Source organism: Sceloporus undulatus, chromosome 3 (assembly GCF_019175285.1).
Source record: "Sceloporus undulatus isolate JIND9_A2432 ecotype Alabama chromosome 3, SceUnd_v1.1, whole genome shotgun sequence".
Taxonomy (NCBI): domain Eukaryota; kingdom Metazoa; phylum Chordata; class Lepidosauria; order Squamata; family Phrynosomatidae; genus Sceloporus; species Sceloporus undulatus.
Window position 1 is genome coordinate 86,850,269 of NC_056524.1, and position 22,111 is coordinate 86,872,379.

At 38.7% G+C, this 22,111-nt stretch overlaps 1 protein-coding gene across 1 annotated transcript in view; it reads left to right on the plus strand.

The window, feature by feature from the left end:
* The first annotated feature begins 1,897 nt into the window (after positions 1-1,897).
* SCML2 (Scm polycomb group protein like 2) overlaps positions 1,898-22,111 on the plus strand; it is a 60,375-nt gene continuing 40,161 nt past the window's right edge. Inside the window, 2 exon segments of the mRNA XM_042460480.1 lie at positions 1,898-2,004; positions 19,126-19,261. Coding sequence (XP_042316414.1) covers positions 19,240-19,261 — 22 coding nt within the window. The 5' untranslated portion in view covers positions 1,898-2,004; positions 19,126-19,239.

Below are 22,111 nucleotides of genomic sequence, written 5' to 3' on the forward strand. Positions count from 1 at the left end.
CATTGAACCATCAGAAATCAAAGGCCCATTCCATGGGTCCATTTTGAAACCACTTTGTCTGCCCTGGCTCAATGATAGGCAATTCTGGCAACTGTAGTTTTGTGAGACACTGAGCCTTCTCTATTGGAGAGCTCTGGTGCTGCAATAAACTACAGTTTCCAAGATGCCCTACCATGGAGCCAAGACAGTTAAAGTGGTCTCAGACTGGATTATTTCTGCAGTGTGTTTTGGACTAGTGAGTGAGTGTCAGAGAGGGATTCTGCTGGCCTCGATGTGGTAAACAGAACAAATACCAGACCTAGATATGTGGATACTAAAAATGTATGATTATATAGAAATAGATAGATTGACATGTTATACAAATAATGGTTTGATAAAAAAATTGAACAAGAATGGAAGCCATGGATAAACTATCTGAATGAAAAAAAAAGGAACATATACATAGTATTATCTACAGTTAATTTTGGAGATTAAGGAATCAATTCACTTGGTAACAGATAGCAACGTATAGAATAAAATTCTATCAGGAAAGAAAATACTAAGATTGAAAAGAAAAGTGAAGGATAATTAAAAAGGTAAAGATAACAGAGTGACAATATACTAATGTGAAAAATATGGAATTGATAGAGGTGAAAGCAAGGAACAAAAGTGTAAATATGTAAACTTAAACAGGAACAAATATTATGTATAGTAATAGAATGTATTTTATTATGTGAAAAACCAATAAAATATTATACAGGAAAAAAAGGAGAAAGGATTTCTGACTGGAGAGGGAGTTCAGTTAAATTAACCCAGAGGGGGATGTGATAAACCTGCAATTGTTATGTTAAGGCGACTGGACTAAGTTTGAAGTAACCTCCTTAGGATACTTTCTAACTTAATGTTCTTTAATAAAGTTACTTAAGAGACTCTGTCTGAGTGAGTGATATACAGACAAGCACACTACCTAAGAGACTGAATGGGCTTGGGACCCTGGCCTAATAGACCTGACAAAAGCAGGCCAGGTGACTGGGGCCTGTCTTGTGGAGAAGAAGTAAAAAGACTCTCCTCAAGTGGAGAAGGAAGGTCCCCTCACAAAGGCAAGGCTCCTCTGAAGACACTTGCCAACTCTGTGATAAGGTTCCCCGTAGGGTCAACACAACAACCACCACAGGTTCTTTCCCCCTGCATAGGCCATGTAAAGCCAAAGGGTGACCTTAGGGAAGTCACACTCTCTCAGTCTCAGAGGAAGGCAACGGCAAAGGCCCCCTCTGAAGAAACTTGCCAGGGTCTCCATGATGGGAAACGACTTGACACGTTGCCCTGCTCAGCGTGCCCTCACCACAAAGGAGGACAGGCACCACAAAATGTAGGACACTGAGGAAAAAATGGAGGAGGAGGTGACCAAATAAAAGCCCCAAACACTCATATAGATATAGATCCCTGCTGCTTAGGACTGCTCCGAAAATGGAGGACCTCTGGGAGTGCCTCCTGGAGAGAAGGCTGAAATGTAGGACGTGTCCTGGAAAAAGTGTCCTGGAGAAGAAGGAGGAGGAAGGCTAGCTCTGAGCATCCTGGGCTGGGCTCCCAAGGTGCCTTCCTCCTTTTTGCCTTGCATTTTTTTTGCCTTCCTCCTGGAGAGGAGGCTGGAATGTAGGAGGCGTCCTCCGAAATGAGCAAGGCAGCCGGCCTTGCAGGGCTTCCAAGGTGCCTTTCTCTTGCTTTCCTTTTGGCATTGCATTTTTTGCATCGCGCCCTTCCTGCAGTGCAGCCCTGCCTGGGGCCTGACTGAGAGCCAGGGAAGAGGAGGAGGAGGAGGCCGAGGCGGAGGAGGGCGGAGGGAGGCGGCGGAGGGGAAGCCCCCGACAGACAGACAGACAGACACAGAGAGAGAGAGAGCCACTGCCGCCGCCGCTGCCGGGCATGCGCCGCACCCCGGGAACATGGCGGAGGAGGAGGAGGAGGAGGAGGCGTGAATGACAGGCTGCCGGCGCTCCCAGGGACCGGAGGCGCCCTTCCTTCTGGGTGAGGAGGGCCCCAGGGGCCCCTCGGGGCAGGACTGGCTTCCATCGCCAAGGAGGGAAGGGGCCGGGGCTGGAGCCACAACCACCACCCTCTCCCTCTCCTTCTGCTGCTCTGCTCCCCAGGCCCCAGGGTCCAGCCCTCCTTCCCAGACCCCCTGCCCCTCTCTCTGCCCAGGGCCCCCTCAGCACACCCAGGAGGCAGCCCCACAGGCCCCCCTCTGCCTTGAGCACCACGGCCAAGAAGCAGCAGCAGCAGCAGCAGCAGGCATTTGCCTTGTGGCCAGGAGGGGTGTCTTGAGCTTTTTGTCTGGCTCATGGCCCCCTCTTTTCCTCCATTGGCGGTGCCTGGTCCTCCTTTGGGGCTTGGAGGGCTGGGCACCCGGGACCCCGGCTGCCTGGGCCCTCAGGAGAGACCCTGGGCCCTGCCCTGCCCTCTCCCCTTCCTCCTCTGCTTTCTTTTCCTTCTTCCCTTCCCTTTCTACCCTTCCTTCCTTTTCTCCTTCCCTTCCCATTCTTTTTCCTTTAATTTCCTTTCCTTCCCTCTACCCTTCCTTCTTTCCTCTCCTTCCCTTCCCTTCCTCCTTCCCTTTCCTTTCCTCCCTTCTTCTTTCCCTTCCTAGGTTTCTCTCTCTTTCTCCACCACTTTCCATTTCCTCCTTTGCTTTCCTTCCTTCCTACCTTTCTTTCTTTGCTTTCCTTCATTTTCCCTCCCTTCCCTTTTCCTTCCTTCCTTCCTTCCCTTTTCCTTCCTTCCTTCCTTCCCTCCCTTTTCCTTCTTTCCTTCCCTTTTCCTTCCTTCTTCCTTCCTTCCTTCCTCCCCTCCCTTTTTCTTCTCTTCCTTCCTTCCTTCCTTCCCTCCCTCGCCCTCCTGCCCTCCTTTTCCCGGGCGCCCAGGGGGAAAGCGAGGGAGAGAGGGAGGGGGCCCGGTGGCATTCCTCTTTGGGGAGGGGCGGCAGGGGGAGGCCTTGGGGGCCTGGCGATGGCGGCGGCGGCGGCAGCAGCAGGTCTTCCTCCCTTCCCTCCTGAGCCTCAGGAGTCCTTCCTTCCCAGGAGGAGGAGGAGAGGGTTTCCCGCGCTCTGCCTCTGCCTCGCCACCTTCTCCTTCTTCTCTTGGGAAGGATGAGTGAGCCTTGTTCCGGAGTCAGTCGGGAAGGAAGCAAGGACCCACTTTTTGTTGCCAGGCTGGAGGCAGTTTCTTTTCTTTGGCTAAACCGAGAGAAGAAGAAAACAACTCCTCTTGATGGCGCGCAGAGAAACCAGCCAGGCTGCTCCTTAGGACTCTGGCTGCAGGCTTTCTCTGGGCTTCCCGCTCTCTCTCTCTCTCTCTCTCATGCCTCTGCTCCGTCCACTTTAATTGTCGTGGCTCCATGCATACAGAAGCCTAGGCTTTGTAGTTTTTATAAGTTTTATGAAAGTACAACTCCTAGGATTCCACTTGGACTGCCGTGGCTCCTCCATCCATACAGAATCCCTGGGATTTGTAGTTTGGAGCAGGGCCCCCCCCCCGCATTCTTTGGGCAGAGAAGGCAAAAGACCTTATAAAACTACAAGTCCTAGGAGTCCAATAGGATGGAGCAGCGGCTCTTAAAGCGGCGTCGAGCTGCATTAATTCTACTGTGTAGATGCACCAAGAGGATGGGCAGCTGAAATAATGTTGTGTATGCTGTTATTTCAACAGTGGAAGAGACTCCTTCCTTGGAGGTCTTTAAGCAGAGGCTGGATGGCCATCTGTCAATGGGGATGCTTTGACTGAGAATTCCTGCATGGCAGGTTGTTGGACTGGATCAGGGCCCTTGGGGTCTGTGATTCTGTGTGTTTGGGCGTTTTTGGAGGGGGGCTTCCTTGCTTCCTCCCCCTGAGGCCTTGGGGGCGGAGGGCTGCTTGGGCTGAGTCTCTGCTGGGTGTTGGTCTCCCTTTTTTGTTTTTGACAGGAGGCTCAGAGAGGACACACCTCCTGGAACCGGAGCTGGGTGTTTTCCCCCTCCTCCTTGTTCAGTTGGAGGAGTGGCGCCTAAAACCCCACTTGCTCCAGAGGAGCTGCTGCCATCGATCTGGGGCAGGCAGATGGGGAGCCAGGGAAGAGTCGGTCCCTTTCGGCCCCCTTCCCCTGCTTGCATTGTGCTCTCCTGACCTTGTTTAGGCTTGGCCTAAAGGGTCTGCTGAAGCACCTTTGTAAAGACTTCTCCCTCCCCTCCTCTCTAGCTGCTTGTTAAGGGCTAGTTGTTGGGCCTCCAGACACTTTCTTGCGCGGGAACAGTTTTGAGCTCAGGAAGGATCTAAAAAGTTTCTCGCTGCTCACAGTAAACATTACACACTTGGCTTGTAAATTGGGAGATATTGTAGTGCCTTTGGGGCTAACTGAAAGAAAGAGGTTGGCAGCATGCGGTTCCCTAGATTTAAGCCTCCTTCCTCGGATGAGTTAGTGCTAAAACACACTGCAGAAATAATCCACCTTTAGTGGTTTTAGTGATAGGGAATTATGAGAACTGTAGTTTTGTGAGATATTTAGCTTTCTGTGTCAGAGCTCTGGTTCCACAACAAACCACAGTTCCCAGGATTCCCTAGCACTGGGCCAGGTGTCAAACCGGATTATTTTTGCAGTGCGTTTTGGACCTTAGACTCAAAGGTGCTACAAGATCTCTCTATATCCTACATACTATATCTTTGAATTCTTTGCTTGTCAAGTCAGCTCTCTTTAATTTCTTCCCAGATCATAGACTTATGTTTGCAGCTTTGTGTGTGTATGCCTTAAAAAAATGTCATGTTGTCCTGTTGAATTGGTGAGTCCTGAATTCAAGCAAAAATACTTGCCAGCTGCATCCGTGCTGCAGAAATAATCCAGTTTGATACCACTTTAATTGCCATGGCTCAATGCTGTGGAATCATGGGCTTTGTAGTTTATTGTGGCACCAGAGCTGTCTGACAGAGAAGGCTAAATGTCTCACAAAACTATAGTAATCCAGTTAAAGCGGTCTCAAACTGGATTACTTCTGCAGTGGGGATGCAGCCATAGAAGGTCTCTGCATGTGGGCTTAACACGGTAGCCTATGCTTGCAATGCACCATGTTGTATCCTGAGAGCCAGATACAACATGGAGTGGTCTATTGAGCTCATCTGGAAACTGTGTAGGATTGTGCTGATAACATTTTAAATACTCAAACAGACTTGAAGACAGGGTGGGGGAGCATTGTAGGATCTGAAAGGCTGATAGATTTGTTTTGGCTTATGCAAAGATAACTTATCGAAATCTATGGGATCAGTGCAGAGGCACTATTTGTATCTTTAGAATAAAATCACATGTTTAAAAGTGTCCTTGAAGGCAGGTTCCCTGTGATAGTGTTTATTCCGGCAACCCTTAGTGCTTCTTTTTCAAATGCCGAACACAGATCCAGGGGAACTTATTGATAAATGAAGTGTAAATGAACACACTGCTGTGATTATATACTGTAAAACCATTATCCTATACATAAGAGCGTAGTATAGAGAAATGCAAGTACTTAAGCACCATTGATTTCACTTGGATTACAGGGACTTAATTTTCTGTGGCTTGTACCCAAAGTGAAAATAAGCATTATGGGATTGACATGAAAGCTGTGTGGTTAGGATGACTGTGTAAGGATTACGGTTTTCAGAAAGATGCTCTATGCGCTTTAGATCAGTTCTGATTCTCTGAAATTAAACTTCAGTTTTGCTGGGAAAAGAATATTTTATGAAGTAGGGACTGCCTATGGCTCAAAAATTTCAACACAGATTGCAGCATGGTAGCAATTAAGTGGAGCCTGGGTTTATATAGCTACATTTCATGCTTGGTTAAACTTCAGTAATAAAAAGGACTTTCATGTGTGTGTTTAAATAGTTACTTATTGTAGCTTAAAACATGTTAATGTCTCTCTTCTTCCTGCCATCACATATCCTTCTTAGACACCGAATCAGTTAACTACAAAATAATTCTTCAGTAGTTGTTTTAGGTTCACTTAGCCATAGTGGAAAATGAACTGCTGTGTTTGGTAATAATTAATTTCAAATGCAATATTGGGTTAAAATATATAACAATGAAACATAATATTTTAAAAGGGAAAATGTACATCTTGTAGACGTTATTTGTGCTCACATTAGGTCTCTGCTATCTAAAGTTAGAACGGCATGCCAGGGATTTAGCAATTACTTTATTAGCTGTTTTAATGTTTTATCAGTTCTAAATATTTGAGATATAGAAAGCCATACACTGAAATAAATAGAATGAAAACTTACAACAGTGTGAAAGAACAAACTATGTTATCAGTAACAGCCACCGCAAGATTGATATGGTCTGTTTTCCTGATTAGGAAAAATTGAGCCTGTTATTTTTTGGGGGCTCATTGGAATGAATTGCAAGAGATGACTGTGCTAAACAATAATTGCCATTGTGACTGTAATAACTAGAAATAAAGTGAAGTGGATTACACAAATAGAGGCTACAGCCAGTGTGATCATTCCCCTTTCCTCAAGTACTAAAGGTAATGATGTATGCTTTAGTAAAGATAGTCCCTTGACATGAATGCCTAGTCCTAACCGACTGTAGGGGATGGTTCTCATCTCCGTTTCTAAGCCGAAGATCCAGGGTTGTCCAAGGACTGCTCTAGTGGTCATGTGTATTACCTTCCCACGGAGAAGTGGTACCTATCTGTCTACTTGCTTTCGAACTGCTAGGTTGGCAGAAGTTGGGACTAGTGACAGGAGCTCACCCCATCATGCAGCAACTGGGCCTCAAACTGCCAACCTTCTGATCTTCAGATTGTCAGAACTGGCATCTTAACCACTATGCCACTGCATCCCCATAATGCATTGATACCTTGCAGCAATTGAGACTTTCAGAAGTTCCCAACGTGAGCCCTTTCACACTACATGAATATAGCACAATGGTTCCATTTTAATTGCTATGGTTCTCTCACATGGAACCCTAGGATTTGCAGTTTTAGGGGAATTTTATGTAACATTCTCTGAGAGAGAGAGAGAGAGAGAGAGAGAGAGAGAGATTGAATTCTGGGAATTGTAGTTTGTGAGACATTTAGCCTTCTCTGTCAGACAGCTTTGGTGCCCCTACAAACTACAATTCCCAGAATTCCATAGCTTTGAGCAATTAATGTGGTGTCAAACTGGATTATTTTTGCAGTGTGGATGCAGCCATAATAAATTGGAGTAAGTGGAGTAGAAAATGGTAGGTGGCATTGTTGATTTCATTGAGACTAAAATTCAGTATGTTGTGTATGAGATTGTAAGACGCCTTTGCCAAATTGTTTTATACCTTTTTAAATCTGAATCATACCAAGCATTTTGTGTTTTTTTTTTACCAACATAATTTAGACAATTTTATTCAGGCAAGACTTCAACTAAGTTCAGTGTGAGTAGTCAGTAAGTGCTGAGTCATAAATACTGTTGATATCTTTAGTTTTTTGTGGGTTTTTTGGGCTATCTTCTGAAGATGCCAGCCACAGATGCAGGCGAAATGTCAGGAATAAACTCTTCCAGAACACAGCCACATAGCTGAAACCCCCCACAAACCGTGAAAGCTTTCGACTTCACACAATATCCTTTCCCTTCCCATTTTTGGCTCAAAAATGAAAGCTAATCTAAGCTAGAAATTGACCATATTGCAGCAGGAACTTGTGGTATAACAGAAGTTTTTTTTTTATTATATTGCTACTCATGGAAGGTTGATGTTGATATTCCACTTGTAATGTACTGTATGTACTGTACAGAAAACCTCCCAGGTTAAAGGTTTCCTATAACCATTCATCCAGGTAATGAAAGTCTCAAAATATGTTCAGTTGTGTAGAAAGTAGCAAGTTTCTACTAGTTGCTGCTAGGAAGATGGAGAAGGTGAATGACTTTAGTGGAGGTACTGAGGTTAGGGTTGCCAGAGTGAAAACTGGTTAGGACATCTGTATCTTTAGTGGCTGTGATGACTAGGGAATTTCAGTGGGTGTTGCTTATCATACAACAAGGTAACAGGCAATATCTGTTGAAAATCTCATGTCTACACTACCATTAAAGGTACAAGAGACCTCACCTGTTTTCATTCTGGCAGCCCATAGTGGGGTGTCTTTATTAGAAGTTTAAACAGTGTTGTCCCCTTTTAAAAAAAGCTGGACAGGTCTTAGAATTAAAGAAGTGGTGGAGATTTTTTCTCCCCATTTGAAAGAAATATAAGTGCCTTTGCTTGACATATCTGACTCTCCAGTTGTGTTTTACGGAGAAAAGAAGCTCTGGAGATTTTCTTGTACATACACTATTAAACTTAACTCAAAACCTTTATTACAGTCAACAGACCTCCAGGCAATAAAATAAAAAATTAAAAACAAAGCAAAACAACTACAACCAGTTTGACATAGCAATGACATATTGAGCATAAATATGCAAAGTCTGTACAATTAAAAACAACAACATTATTAAAATGAATGGGAACTTGCCCAGCTCCATCCAGATCATTTCAATGGGACTTGAAAACTATTTGGGGAAGGAATCTTATATCTTTAAGTGCAAAGCACCTAGGGTGCTTCCAGCTCTTCTTCCTTCAGCTCAGAAATTTCTGTCAGAAATATATTTTCATGAGAGAGCAAACGATTGGTGATAGAGGCTTTAATTAAATTATGTTGCTGAGTATTTAAAATTTAAAATCTTCTGATGTATTTTTAATTGCCGTTAAGGCAGAATCTGAATGGTCTTTCCCCTTGTCACACATGTCGCCCATTACTTTAATATTTTCACTCATCTGTGCCTTTAGACTTATTTGGATATTAAGCTGCTAAAACTGCAACACAGTTTTTGATGTAGCACTGATTAGTAAAGCATATAACTGCAAAAAGCCGGTCCTTAAATATAGGCTAAGCTTGCAAATAAGATGCTTGCCTAGAATAAAATAATACAATAAAGTTATACTAGTCGCAGCTTACCTGTATCATGAAGTATAGTGTACAGAACATTTATGTTTTAAAATGGTACTAAAGTCTGATGATTTAGCAAAAATATAGACATCTCCTGGGAGAGAATAACTAGCCTAAATCAGGAGTTTACATGATCTTGAGCTCAGTGAAAGCACATTCTGAATCAAGAAAATGCATGTATAAAATCCGATGATATTTTATCTGTTGTTTAATACAGTTGTAGTCTACACAATCCAGTTAAGTACATTTAATTACAGTAATGTCAATGGAAGACTTAAATTCTTCAATTGAAATATAGGAGGTTTATTTTTTTTTTTAGAAGAAGGGAATCAATAGTAAATATGTTCTGTTTTCTCGTGGGACAGCCAGTGGTCTAACATTCAAAATACTGCACCTGCTCAGCTATAGAAGCTCTGCAGTATCTGTGGCTCAGACTACTTCCTAGGAACATGAATCAATATTCTATTTCAGGTTCATTACAACATTTAAACTAATCAATGGGAATAGAAATAAATGAGGTTTATTTTGCATACACTAGGAAAGTAGATCAAGTATGATTCACAGTCCTGTATTTAGCTTTGGCTATTCATATTTTTTTTCCAGTACAGTAGTTTTATTCCATAATACCTTGGAATTATAAGCATCAATATATCTTCTCAAAAGTATATTGTTCTACAAAGTTCAAGTGTATTTCATTTTAACAATTGGATTTCCTGTCAGTGAATATGTGGAGTAGGGGTTTTCGCAACTTTCCTTTGAAAATATATTTAATTTCATTTTTGTTAAATAAATTTTATTGTTAAAAATATTATATACAAAAAGGAAAAAACAAAAACGCACAAACGAAGTCGTACATCTCTTCGTAATACTTCCTTGGTTATTGGGTTTCTCTAAGTTATATTAGTTTGTTACTATTTTTCTATTTTATTCATTTATATATTCCATTATATCCTATTTATCTTCTGTGCTATGATATCTTTCTGATTTTCTTATATGTCATACATTTTATATGGTCTTTTCTCATAGCAGAACAAATACACAGTTTATTCTATAGCTATCCCTAGTCCTTTACATTATTGACTACTATTTCGGACCTATTCTTTATGTTCTTTATTTCCAATAGCATATTACTTAATCCGCCATCAAGGGCAAATGAAGCTCTTCTCTTTTTTCTTTCTGCATATAATCTTTCCATACTTCCCATTCAGTATAGAAATCTTCCATGGAGTGATTATTTATCAAGTTTGTCAATTTGTCCATTTCATAGACAGCCATCATTTTTATTTTCCACTCTTCTATTGCTGGGATTTCCTCATTTTTCTAAAATTTGGCAAATAATGTTCTCGCTGCAACTATTGCATAAAACAGTACCTTTTTATTTTTGCTTTCCAATGATAAATTGTCCATCAAGTTCAGTAGATACTTTTTGGTATCAGGTCTTTCTTTCAAACCAAATCCCTTTTTTATTTCCCTATGGATGTTTCTCCAAAATATTTTAGCCTTTGGACAGTTCCACCACATATGGAGATACGTTCCCACCTCTTTTCCACATTTCCAGCATGTACTTCTATTATTCTTAAACATTTTAGATAATTTAAAGGGAGTCAGATACCACCTATACATTGATTTGTATATGTTCTCTCTTAATTCTATACTTACTGTTTGTTTAATTTTCTTCCTCCAAAGTCCCTCCTATTCATCAAAGTGTATTACTTCATTCAAATCCTTTGCCCATTTTAACATAAATACCTTCATCGTTTCCTCTTCCAATTCAAATCTTAATATCAATTTGTATATTTTGGATATTTGTTTGTTTGGGTCTTTTATGATTTTTTACATTTCTGGGTCAGCTGATCCTATCCCTGGTCCTTTTAAATCTAACAAAAACCTTTCCCTCGTCTGCCTATATTCAAACCAATTATAATTATGACCTTCAATTCGCAATTCTTCTTGGGACTTCATCACTCTTTTATCTTTCACTACTTTTGTAATTTCGTCATATATTACCCAATCTTTTCCCTTATACTCTTCTCCAGTAACCATGGCTTCACTGAATGATGTACATAACGGGATTTTGGGCACCATTTGTTTTTGTATTTTGAATGAATGAATGAATGAATGAAAGTTTATTTTTATACCGCTATTCCTTGCAGATCACAGTGGTTTACAACATATCCATCAAAGACAATATAACAACCCATGTCCCCAACAATACAAAACCCACCCACAGCCATTAAAAACAATACAAAATAATCTAAAAACATTTCATACCCTCATTCACAGTCTAAAACCAATGAAAACCATGCAGCAAAGACAGCTGGATCAAACAATATGAGCCAAACTCATCAAATTTTTCCTAATAAAATGGTTATTAAAGTTAGTATCAGTTTTGGTTTTTTCATAAAACAAATAGCCATGTAATCTGAACTTTAAATTTACCTTCTCCAAATTCAGAGTTCTCTTATTTTTTAATCTAATCCAATCCAGTATCCAATCCAGTATACATGCATAGTAATACCACTTTAAATTAGGTAATGCTAGTCCTCCTCTATCAATTGCATCATTTAGGATTTTTATCTTTACTCTTGCTTTTTTGTCATTCCAGATAAGTTTAGACATGTCATTCTCCCAATTTTTAAAAATTAAATCGTTGGATATAGTAGGAAGACTTTGGAATAAGAAAATCATTTTAGGAAGGACTGACATCTTCAAAATGGCCATCTTGCCTAACCATGATATGTTTGATTTTTGCCATCTTCGCAAGTCCACTTTTATATTCTTCCAAATCTTAACATAATTATTCTGAAACAAATCTGCATTTTTTGTTGTTAATAATAATAATTAATAATAATTTGTTTTATTTATATACCGCTATTCCAAAGATCATAGCGGTGAACAGCAAGTAAGCTAATTAGCAAGTAAGCTAATTTGCCCCCAACAGTCTGGGTACTCATTTTAGCGACCTCGGAAGGATGCAAGCCTGAGTCGAGCTTGGGCCCTTTTGCTGGTCTTGAACTCGCAACCTTGTGGTTTCGAGTGAATGGCTGCAGTACAGGCATTTACCCACTGCGCCACCAGGGCTCCTAGATATGTTATCCCTAGATACTTTACTAATTTACTATTTTGGAATCCGGTTTTTTCCTTTTAAAATATTAATCTCTTCCCTGGACGTATTCATAGTTAACATCGTATTTTTCCCCCTATTAATTCTATATCCTGCTACTTTCCCAAATTTTTTAAATATCTTCAAAAGAATTTAGTTACAATCAAATGGGTTCATTATTATTAAGATTAAATCATCAGCGTAAGCTTTTAATTTATATTCCTCTTTTTTTCAATTTGAATCCTTATATTGATTGATTATTTCTAATATTGTTTAACAAAATTTCCATTATTAAAATAAATAATAGAGGAGCCAATGGGCAACCTTGCCTCACCCCCTTTTATATTGCACAGGTATCCGTTCTCTCCCTGTTGATCCAAATTTGGGCCTCCTGATTTTTATATATCATATCAATCCAATTTTGAAAATTGTTGCCTACTTCTAATCTTTTTAATACCTCAAACATGAACTGCCAATAAATATTGTCAAAGGCTTTCTCTGCATCTATAAATGTCATTGCCAATTTTTTATGTATATTGTGTTGATGAATTTCAATCAAATTTATTACACTTATATTATTTTTTATCATTCTTTTAGGAAGAAAGCCGTTCTGGTCCGAATTAATCCAATCACATAAAACCTTTTTTAACCTATCTGCCAATATAGATACAAATAATTTATAATCAGTATTCAATAGTGAAATTGGTCTATAATTTTTAGTCAAATTTAAGTCTTTTCCTTCCTTTGGTATCAATGCTATGTCCAATGGTGTCCATGTTTGAGGTATTTTCCCTTTACCAATTTCATTCATTATTTGTAATAAGGGCATACTTAAATTTTCTTGACAAATTTTATAATATTCATTTGAAAAATCATCCAGTCCCGGAGTTTTCCCAGTTTTGCTTCTCCCTATCACATCCAGTAATTCTTGCAATGAAATTGGTTTGTTCAGGAGTTCTCTTTGTTCTTCTGTAAATTTGGTTAGTTTTTGTGAGTCCAAGTATTTGTTTAGAAAATATATTTGATTTCTAGTGCCTGTTGTAGGCCTTAGTTTTGTGTAAGCTCTGTCATATCAACATTTCATATTGACTGCAGTATTATACACACTTAAGTGGAGCAATTCTTATGAATTCTGGAGAATTTTGTGTACATTGGTAAGCAGTATAGAAATGTACTTGTATTACTACTTTCTGTTTGTGTATGTATGTGCTTTCAAGTTGCCTGGAGTGCAACAAAAATGATTTGCTGTTGTACATGATACTGCTTAAAATCCATAAGTAACACTCATTTGCACATACTTTTTGTCACTGAACATAGCAGGATAAAAACTTCTAAAGCAACAGTTATGTTGCTTTTGCATGTTTCTTCAAAATTTCATGAATTTCATAGGGTTTCCTTACTCAGGGGTGGTTTTGCCAGTTCATTTCTCTGAAGTATAGCCTACAGCACCTGGACTGTAGCTCTGAGCACACATAGATAAGTTTGGGGTGGTTACACCTTTTGCCTTTTCTGAAAAAACATTATTGTTGCATTAAAAGTGCTTATCCTACTATGTTCAATTACTAAAAAATACGTGCAAATGTAAAAAAAAATACTTATGGATTTTAAGCAATATTCTATGCAACATCTAACCATTCCATGATATAAATAAGATATATTTTCTGTTAGTCACAGAATCGTACAAGAGCAGAAAGGGACTGAAAGACTCATCTAGTCCAACTTTCTGCTGTACTTCAGCTATACTGCTATACTAACAGCTAAAAGCTCCCAAAAGAACAACTATCCAATTTCTATTTTAAGACCTCCAAAGAAAGAAAGTCCATCACCCTCCATTCCACTCTCAAACAGTTCTTATAAAAGATTCCACCTAAACATCAGAAAGAATTTCCTGACAGTAAGAGCTATTTGAGAGTGGAATGAATGGTCTCTGTGGTGGAGGTCTTTAAACAGAGGACTGATGGCTATATTTTGGTAGCCCTGTAGTTCTGGGTCCCTGCATGGCATGGGGTTGGACAAGGTGGCCAATGGTGTCTTTTTCGACTCTTCTATGATTCTGTGAAAAACAGAAAATAAATCTTAGTTGTATCATGCAGTGTATTTCATCTTCTACAAAGCTACTATCCTTTATCTTTTGCTGGAAAACATTTTGTGTATCTCTTTCTGAAAAGTATTTTCAAAGTCCTCAGGCAACATCAGAAAATGCCCCTGCAACACAGTATCCCACAGGCAACCTATGGAATGTATGGGTGTGTATCATATGGGTTTCAGAATTTGGTGAGCTCCCGCAGTTCTTTTAATGAGAAGTTCAAACAAAACTCTTCATGACAATGAACATTTTAAATTAATTTAGATAAAATTACCTCTTATGTTTAGACAAACATACTTCTGAAGGCACGATATCCTTCCAAGGAAATCAGGACAGTTTGCAAGGAGCAATCATATATCTTCATTACAACCATTTTTTTTTTTTGCCATAACAAGTGATTTCAACAGGCAACTGTGATCAAAGGCAACCACAGTCTCAACTACACAAAATCCTTTATTATTTAGAATCAGACATGTCATAATTTAAGTGGGAGACTTGGTAGTCATGGCTCTGAGTAAATACCACTTCTTTCTTCATTAATTGGTTGGGCCCTGAATCAGTGTTATATGGAACCAATGGGGAAATCAAAGGAATATATAATACTAATGTAAAATGATGAGTGAACTGTTGGTGGTATTTTTAACTCCTTTACATAGTGGAGACTGTACTGAAATGTAATAATTATTACATGCTTCTTTAGTTGTACTGCCTGGAATTATAAAACTTTAATTCTGAGTTTCATTAATTATTTTAGAATTTTTTGACATGTAAGAGTTAGTGAATTCCTGCAGTCTTATTTAGCTTAGACTCATTTTTTAATTATCAAGAACAACTTGCTTATAACAGAATCACTAAAAACTATGTTAGCCTTTTGGGTGATTCTCAAACTGATAAATAGTCTATATTCAGTGGATAATTAGTCATGTACAATTACCAGTAGAAGAGAGAATGTTTTGACAGATCAAATGCTATCAGTTTAAAGACTGAAGTTGTATATTTGTACACTTTTTGGATATATCCTTCAGTAGCATTTTGATCCTTACCAAATCCCCTTTAGCTTTTACCTGTAAATGGATAAGAAAAGTCAGTGCTAAATGAAGTTTATCTGCTAGTATGTAGGGTTAAGGGTTATAAACCAAACTAGTTTATGTGTACTTTGTGCTCTTGGTGAAAAGAAAATGCAAGTTTTAGATCTTTTATAGCATGGAATGGTTTTTTTTTTTAAATAGAATAAGGTAAAATGTATTCTGCACTTTAAAACTTAGGGTCACTTCAGTCAGTCAACTGTAAGTGTTTAGCCCTTTAGTAAATTGGCAGTAGTTTAAATAGCAAGTCTCAAATAACTACTTTACTCCAATAGTTATGTTTTTAAAGAACCTCTTAAAAAGTAACGGAAAGAGTTTGAAAAAAGTAATAGAAATTGTTTGAATCATTAAAAAATATTTCTTACTTTAACATGAGGTTTACAAAATCACATCCTTTTTTCACTTTTAGGTAATACTATAACATTGTGTCTTTCACATAGTTTCATAAGGAAATCCAAGCAAATACATTTTGAAATTGATGATACAGTATTTAACAAAATATAAATAAGAGGGGCTGGAGCAGTAAATAGAATTCAGAATCAATATTAACTTAAATCTGCACTTTATATGTGTGTAGTTGGAAATTTAAGGTAATTTCTGAAATTTTATTGTCAACTAATAGAAATGAACTGCATTTCTGAACTGAATCTTAAGTATCATCTATTACTGCTTTATCCATGTGAAGATCAAGGCCCATGTTTAGAATAGTGAATGTTTTTGTTTCATGTACACAGTTAAGCATTTCGTTTACTGTGGTATGTGAAGCTCTTTTGCCCCAAAGGAAGCTTATGTATGTGGCAGCTTCCACATGAAGACTGAACGTCTCAGTATTCTAGCTGAACTTCATAGGTTACTGAAGAGCATCTGTATCTTATCCACAGTTATTCTTTTGGATTATGTTGCTGCATTAGCAAGCAGCTTTGCAGTTTAGAGTATAAAGTTGCATTGATTTCTGAAGTGCTGGAATTCTTTTAATGTTTTCCTAGCAGGCACTCCAGTGGTTAAGAAGGATAATGATCACTGTTGCGATGGAATCTTTATTACCGGAGCAAGTGCAATCTGGGGGCTAGAAAAGGGACAAAAACAAAAAGAGGAAAAACAAACATTGTTTAAAGTAGTCTACACAAAAAGGTGAAACCCAGCATCACCTTTCATAGTTTATTGCTGATAGAGGAGTAGTTTTGGAATGTAGTTGACTTCAGCAGCTATTTATGATGTTCCCCGCTCATTTAATTGATGTGGATTTTCATTTCTTCTTTACTGGATATGCCAGAAATGTGTTACTTGTAGGGTGACATATGTTATATATTTCTTTTCTTTGCATTTTATTATGCTCTTGGTGCTATATGCAGTAGTTTACGAGTTCAAGGTGTATGTGTGAACACTTACCACCTTTTCTTAACTGTTTAAAATATCACAGCAGTTTTGAGAAGAATGGTCCCATTGTAAAGGCCTCTTTTTTAAAAAAGTTTACTTTAATAAAATATTTGTAAATGGGTCTTCAAGTGGCATATATTTCAAATAATTACTTCCTTAAAATTCAGAAGCATGGAAGTTTTATGTTAGCACTATTATGAAAATTGATAAATTTACATACGCTATAGCATTGCAGTGCTATGAAGTATAATAAAATAAATTAAATGCATGCCTTGATGCCCATCTGTAAGTTTTTAACAACTTTGAATGATACATAAATATTTAATTGATATTAATAGTTGCTGAGTTCACTTTAAATAATTTATGCTCTGTAACTTAAATTATGAATTCAATGAGATCTATGAAGATGTGACAATATATTCAGCTTGTTCACACACACTTTCTGAAATATCCGTTTGTGTAGCAGTATTTAAATATATGTTAAACTGATTAAATTCATTCATAAAATATAATATATAGTATAATACTATATATAATAGAGATATGAGAGAGAGAGAGAGAGAGATACTTACATAAGGATAGATTGTTCATGTGAAGAAGGATTTTGGATTTGACAATTGAAATAATGAATAGGGAGTTGTGTCAAAACTGCCACGAACCTAACCAGATGACACTCATTCGTACCAAGTTTATTACTTTGACATATACAGTGGACCCTTGTTATATGCTGGGGTTTGGTTCCAAGATTCCCTGTGTATAACAAAATCCGTGTATGCTCAAGTCCCATTAAGTATAATGACATAGCAAAATGGTGTCCCTTATAAAAATGGAACATCAAGGTAAATTTATACTTTTTTGGAACATTTTCAAACCGTGTATGCTTGAATCCGTGTATAAAAAATCCGTGTATAAGAAGGGCCGACTGTACCTTGTACTTTCTGTGGTCAGGTACAGTCCACCAGACTACTTTAAAAGTTAGAAGTAATTTTTTTTTAAAGAATAAGGTTTGTTTCAAAAATAATAATTTCTGCATCTTGACTCAATGGAGCAGGGCTTCAGTCTAAATGCAGAAATTATTACTCTTTGTATTTCTTTTGTACTTTGAATATGTAAGCAGATGGCCTTGTACAATGTGCTGGATTTTCAGTTTATTATTTTCGTTCTGCTGCTGTGCTTTTTATGGTTTATGTTCTTAAATGGTTTTAATTTTTTCACAGTTTAATCACATTTTGACTTTTTTATTTTCTGATTTTTTCTGTTTTCTTTTCTTTTTTTTAACTATTATAAGTTAAATGCCTTGAATCTCAAATCCCAAACTGTGGGAAAGGTGGGAGAGAACAAGAATAACAAGAACAATTATAAACAACAACAACAATAACAATTATAATTTCTAGATCTAACTTGTTTATAATTCATTAAACTATATGTTTAGGCTCCGATCTGTCATTATATTTGTCTGTATTCTTTTTTCCTTAACATCTTGTAATATTGCCAACTGTTATCAGGCTGCTACAAACTATTTCAGGATCGCTTATGCTTTGGTACTGTATGTGTGCGTGTGTGTATTTATGTGTCTTCTTAGTTTCTTAGGTAAGGAATACCTCAGAGGTGGTTCTGCCAGTTTCTTCCTCTGAAATCTAGCATCTGGTATTCTTTGGTGGTCTCCCATCCAAGACTAGCCAGGACAGGCCCTACTTAGCTTCCCAGATCAGACAGGCTCTGGTGCTTTTAAATACTGAAGTCTCTTACCCACTTACTTGAAGTAAACGCCATTGAATGCGGTGGGATTTACTTGTGAGTAGACATGTATAGGATTGTGCTATTTATCCAGAAATCTAAGGGCTCCCAACAGATTTTTGTGAAACAGACTTCCCCTGACAAAGCCAGATTGACGCTGCGGCAACCGCACAAAATGACCCAATTTGTTTTTTTCCTGGCTGAAAAATCTATTCAATATTCAAATACATGAACTTCAAAGAAAAATCCATACCATTTGCTTCCAAAGCTGCATCTACACTGCAGAATTAATGCAGTTTGACATTGCTTTAACTGCTGTGGCTTAATGCTGTGAAATTCAGGGATTTGTAGATTTTTTGAGAAAATTAGCTTTCTTTGTTGATGCCACAACAAACTACAAATCCCATAATTCCATATGACAGTTAAAGCGGTGTCAAACTGCATTAAATCTGCAGTGTGGCAGCAATCCAAGTGGCTGGTGTTACAGCTGATGTGTAAAGCTATTATCTTTTTCCTTCTTGACAAAGGTCCAAAATACACTGAAGAAATAATCCAGTTTGAGACCCCTTTAACTGCCCTGGCTCAGTGCCAGGGAATTCTGAGAACTAGTTTTGTGAGACATTTAGTCTTTTTTGTCAGAGAGCTCTGGTGCCACAATAAACTACAATTCCCAGGATTCCCTTGAGCCAGGGCAGTTAAAGCAGTTGCAAACATTTGGAACAAACTTAAAAAGTCATGTCTGTTTTGAGTCTGCTTTCAGTATTGAAATTGCTGTCAATAACTATAAAAAGTACTTATTACTTCTCCACAGGAAACAATTGAATTGAAAAAGAAGAGCAGCATCAATTCTTGGAACTTCCATTTTTTCTCTTTTCATATCTTTTTTTTAAAAAAAATTGTGCGAAGGAAAGCTACACGCCTTACCATGGGGAAGACAGCAGCTAAAGGTAAGGTTGTGAAAACAAAACTGCTGTAAAGAAAGGAAAATACGGTAAAGCTGGTGGGCACAAGCATCTCACAGAATGGGGCCTGGTGAGTCCCGTGGTTCACTAGGGAGCTGGTGGTAATGGAACAAGTCTGTCTCTTTTGGTTCTGCTGGACCTTTCAGCAGCTTTCAGTACTATTTGGCATGGTATCATTCTGAGCCACCTCTCTGGGATGGGACTTGAAGCATTGTTTGCAGTAGTCCCAGTCCTTCTTGGAGGGCCAAGCTCAGAAGCTGGTGTTGGCAGATTCCTGTTTGACCCTATGGCTGTAGGTGTCCCCTTTGGGGTTTGTTTTGTCTCTCATGCTATTTAACATCTACATGAAATTGCTGGGAAAGGTTATCTGGAGTTTTGGAGTTGGATGTTACCACTATGCTGATGACAACCAACTCTTTTCTTTCCATCCAGTTCCAAGGAAGTTGTCTGTACTAAACCAATGGCTGATATCCATAATGGACTGGATGAAGGCAAAGCAATTGAAACTTAATCAGATAAGACAGAGGTACTCTGTCAGTTGAAAGGGAATCAGGGAAAAGGGATTGGATGGGGTGTGTTGGATTGAGTTAAATTCCCTCTGAAATCTCAGGTTTACATCTTGAACATGCTACTGGAATCAGATCTGAGTTTGCATGCCCAGATTTCAGGAATAGCCAGGATTACAGCCAAAACTGTTGTGTCAGCTGTACTCCTTATGACACTTGCCTTGATTACATCCTGGTTGGATTACTGTAACATAGTCTACATGAGGCTACCTCTGGAAACTGTTCTGAAACTGCATCAGGTCCAAAATGCTGCGGCCAGGTTGCTGAATAGGGATCATATAAAGCCTCTTGCTGAAAGAACTCCTCTGGCTGCTGATTCATTTCTGGACAGAATTCAAAGTGCTGCCTATGACTTTTAAAGCCCTACATGGCTTGGGTCCAGTGTATTTGAAAAACTGTATCTCTGTGAGCCTGCTCAAGATCTAACATATTATTTATTTTATTTGTATCCTGCCTTTCTCCCAGTTTGGGACCCAAGACGGCTCACAACACTTCAAACACTTTAAAACACTTTAAAAAACAATAAAATAATGCAATTAAAACAGTAAAAAGTCTTTTTTTTAAAAAAATACATCATACAAAATTTAAAACATACAGTGTTAAAAATAATCTAAACCAATCCCCCAAACTCCAATAAAAGCAGGCCTGCATGATTTTAAAAAGCTTGCTTGAACAAAAATGTATTTGCTTGCTGGTGAAAGGCCAGCAGGGAAGTAGCCAGCCTAGCCTCCTGTGGAAGGGAGGGTGGGAGTAGCCACTGAGAAGGCTCTCTGTTGTGTCCCCACCAAACGAGCCTGGGATGGTGGTGGGACCAAGAGAAAGCCTTCTTCTGAGGATCTTAGGGCTGTAGGTGGTTTGTATGGGGAGATATAGTATCTCAAATAGTTTAGACCTAAGCTGTGTAGGGCTTTATAGGTCATGACCAGCACTTTGAATTGTCCTTGGAAATGAACTGGTAGCTAGTGAAGCTGTTTTAACACAGGAGTTATACGCTCTCTATAACTGGCTCCAATCAGCATTCTATCCGTAGCATTTTGGACCCGCTGAAGTTTCTGAACAGTTTCCAAAGGCAGCCCCACATAGAGTGTGTTACAGTAGCCCAAATGAGATGTATCCAAAAGCATGTGTCACTGTAGCCAGATCTGACCTCTCAAGGAATGGGTGCAACTGGCACACTAGTTTTAATTGTGCAAATTCACTCCTGGCCACTACTGAAACCTTCAGGGAAAGGCTTTCTCTTGATCCACCTCCATCCCAGACATCTCTGGTGAAAACAAGAGAGCCATCTCAGTTTTGATTCTTGTACTAACATTTTCTTAACCGCATTATGATTTTAAGATGTTGTATGCTGCCTTGGATCCCTTATTGGAAGAAAGACGGGATATAAATTAAATAAGCAAGCAAACAAACAAGCTGTGGCAACAAGACATTTTAATGTGTGCCATGTTCATGTTGTACTCCTTCAACGAAAGAGCATGAATAAGTATGAGGGCCTTGAGATACCAAATGAAATGAATGGTAGGCTAGGGAAGATTTTGTTATCCAGCAATAGAACTTCCCTCAATCAATTCAGTAATTTCATGAGTCATAGGAGTAGATTTTGCAGTTTTTCTTCACCTCAGCTGTGGCCAATTGGAGGCAGAAAAGTCTGTTTTTGCACTTGTTTTTTGCTTCCTTCAAAATATTGAGATGTTGCAATTGAAGAAGCAAAATGGCTGGCATAGACTTGGTTGTAGAAACTGGCAAGTTCAGCTGAATGGTGTTTTGCTTTTGAAAGTGAAGGGCATAACTTCTTAAAATAGAAGATTTTATGTTGATAGTTGTTAAAATGCTTGTTTTACAAAATTAATAAGGGATACAATGAATAGGTACAATCACAACCAAACTGGCAGTTTGAGAGATGTGGGAAAGATAACCATGCCGCTGGTATTTAAATGATGTAACGGAAATGGTATTACAGCCGCCTCTTCTAACTCATAGATGTGAGATTCACATCCTTGAATATGGGCAGAGGGGCAACTTCCACTATTTACAATAGCGCATGTGCCTGATTCAAGCCTATGGGGCTTGAACAAGTGTGTGACGCGGTTTTCATGGGGGGAGGCTGGAACAGATCCCCCATGAAAACAGAGGGCCAACTGTACTTATAATATCTAAAAATATTCTAATAAAAATACCTTCCTCATAAAGCTTTTAATTTATTCAGCTATATCAATTGCACTCCTATTTTATTTATTTTTTACCCTCCTGTTTTATTTATTTTTTAATG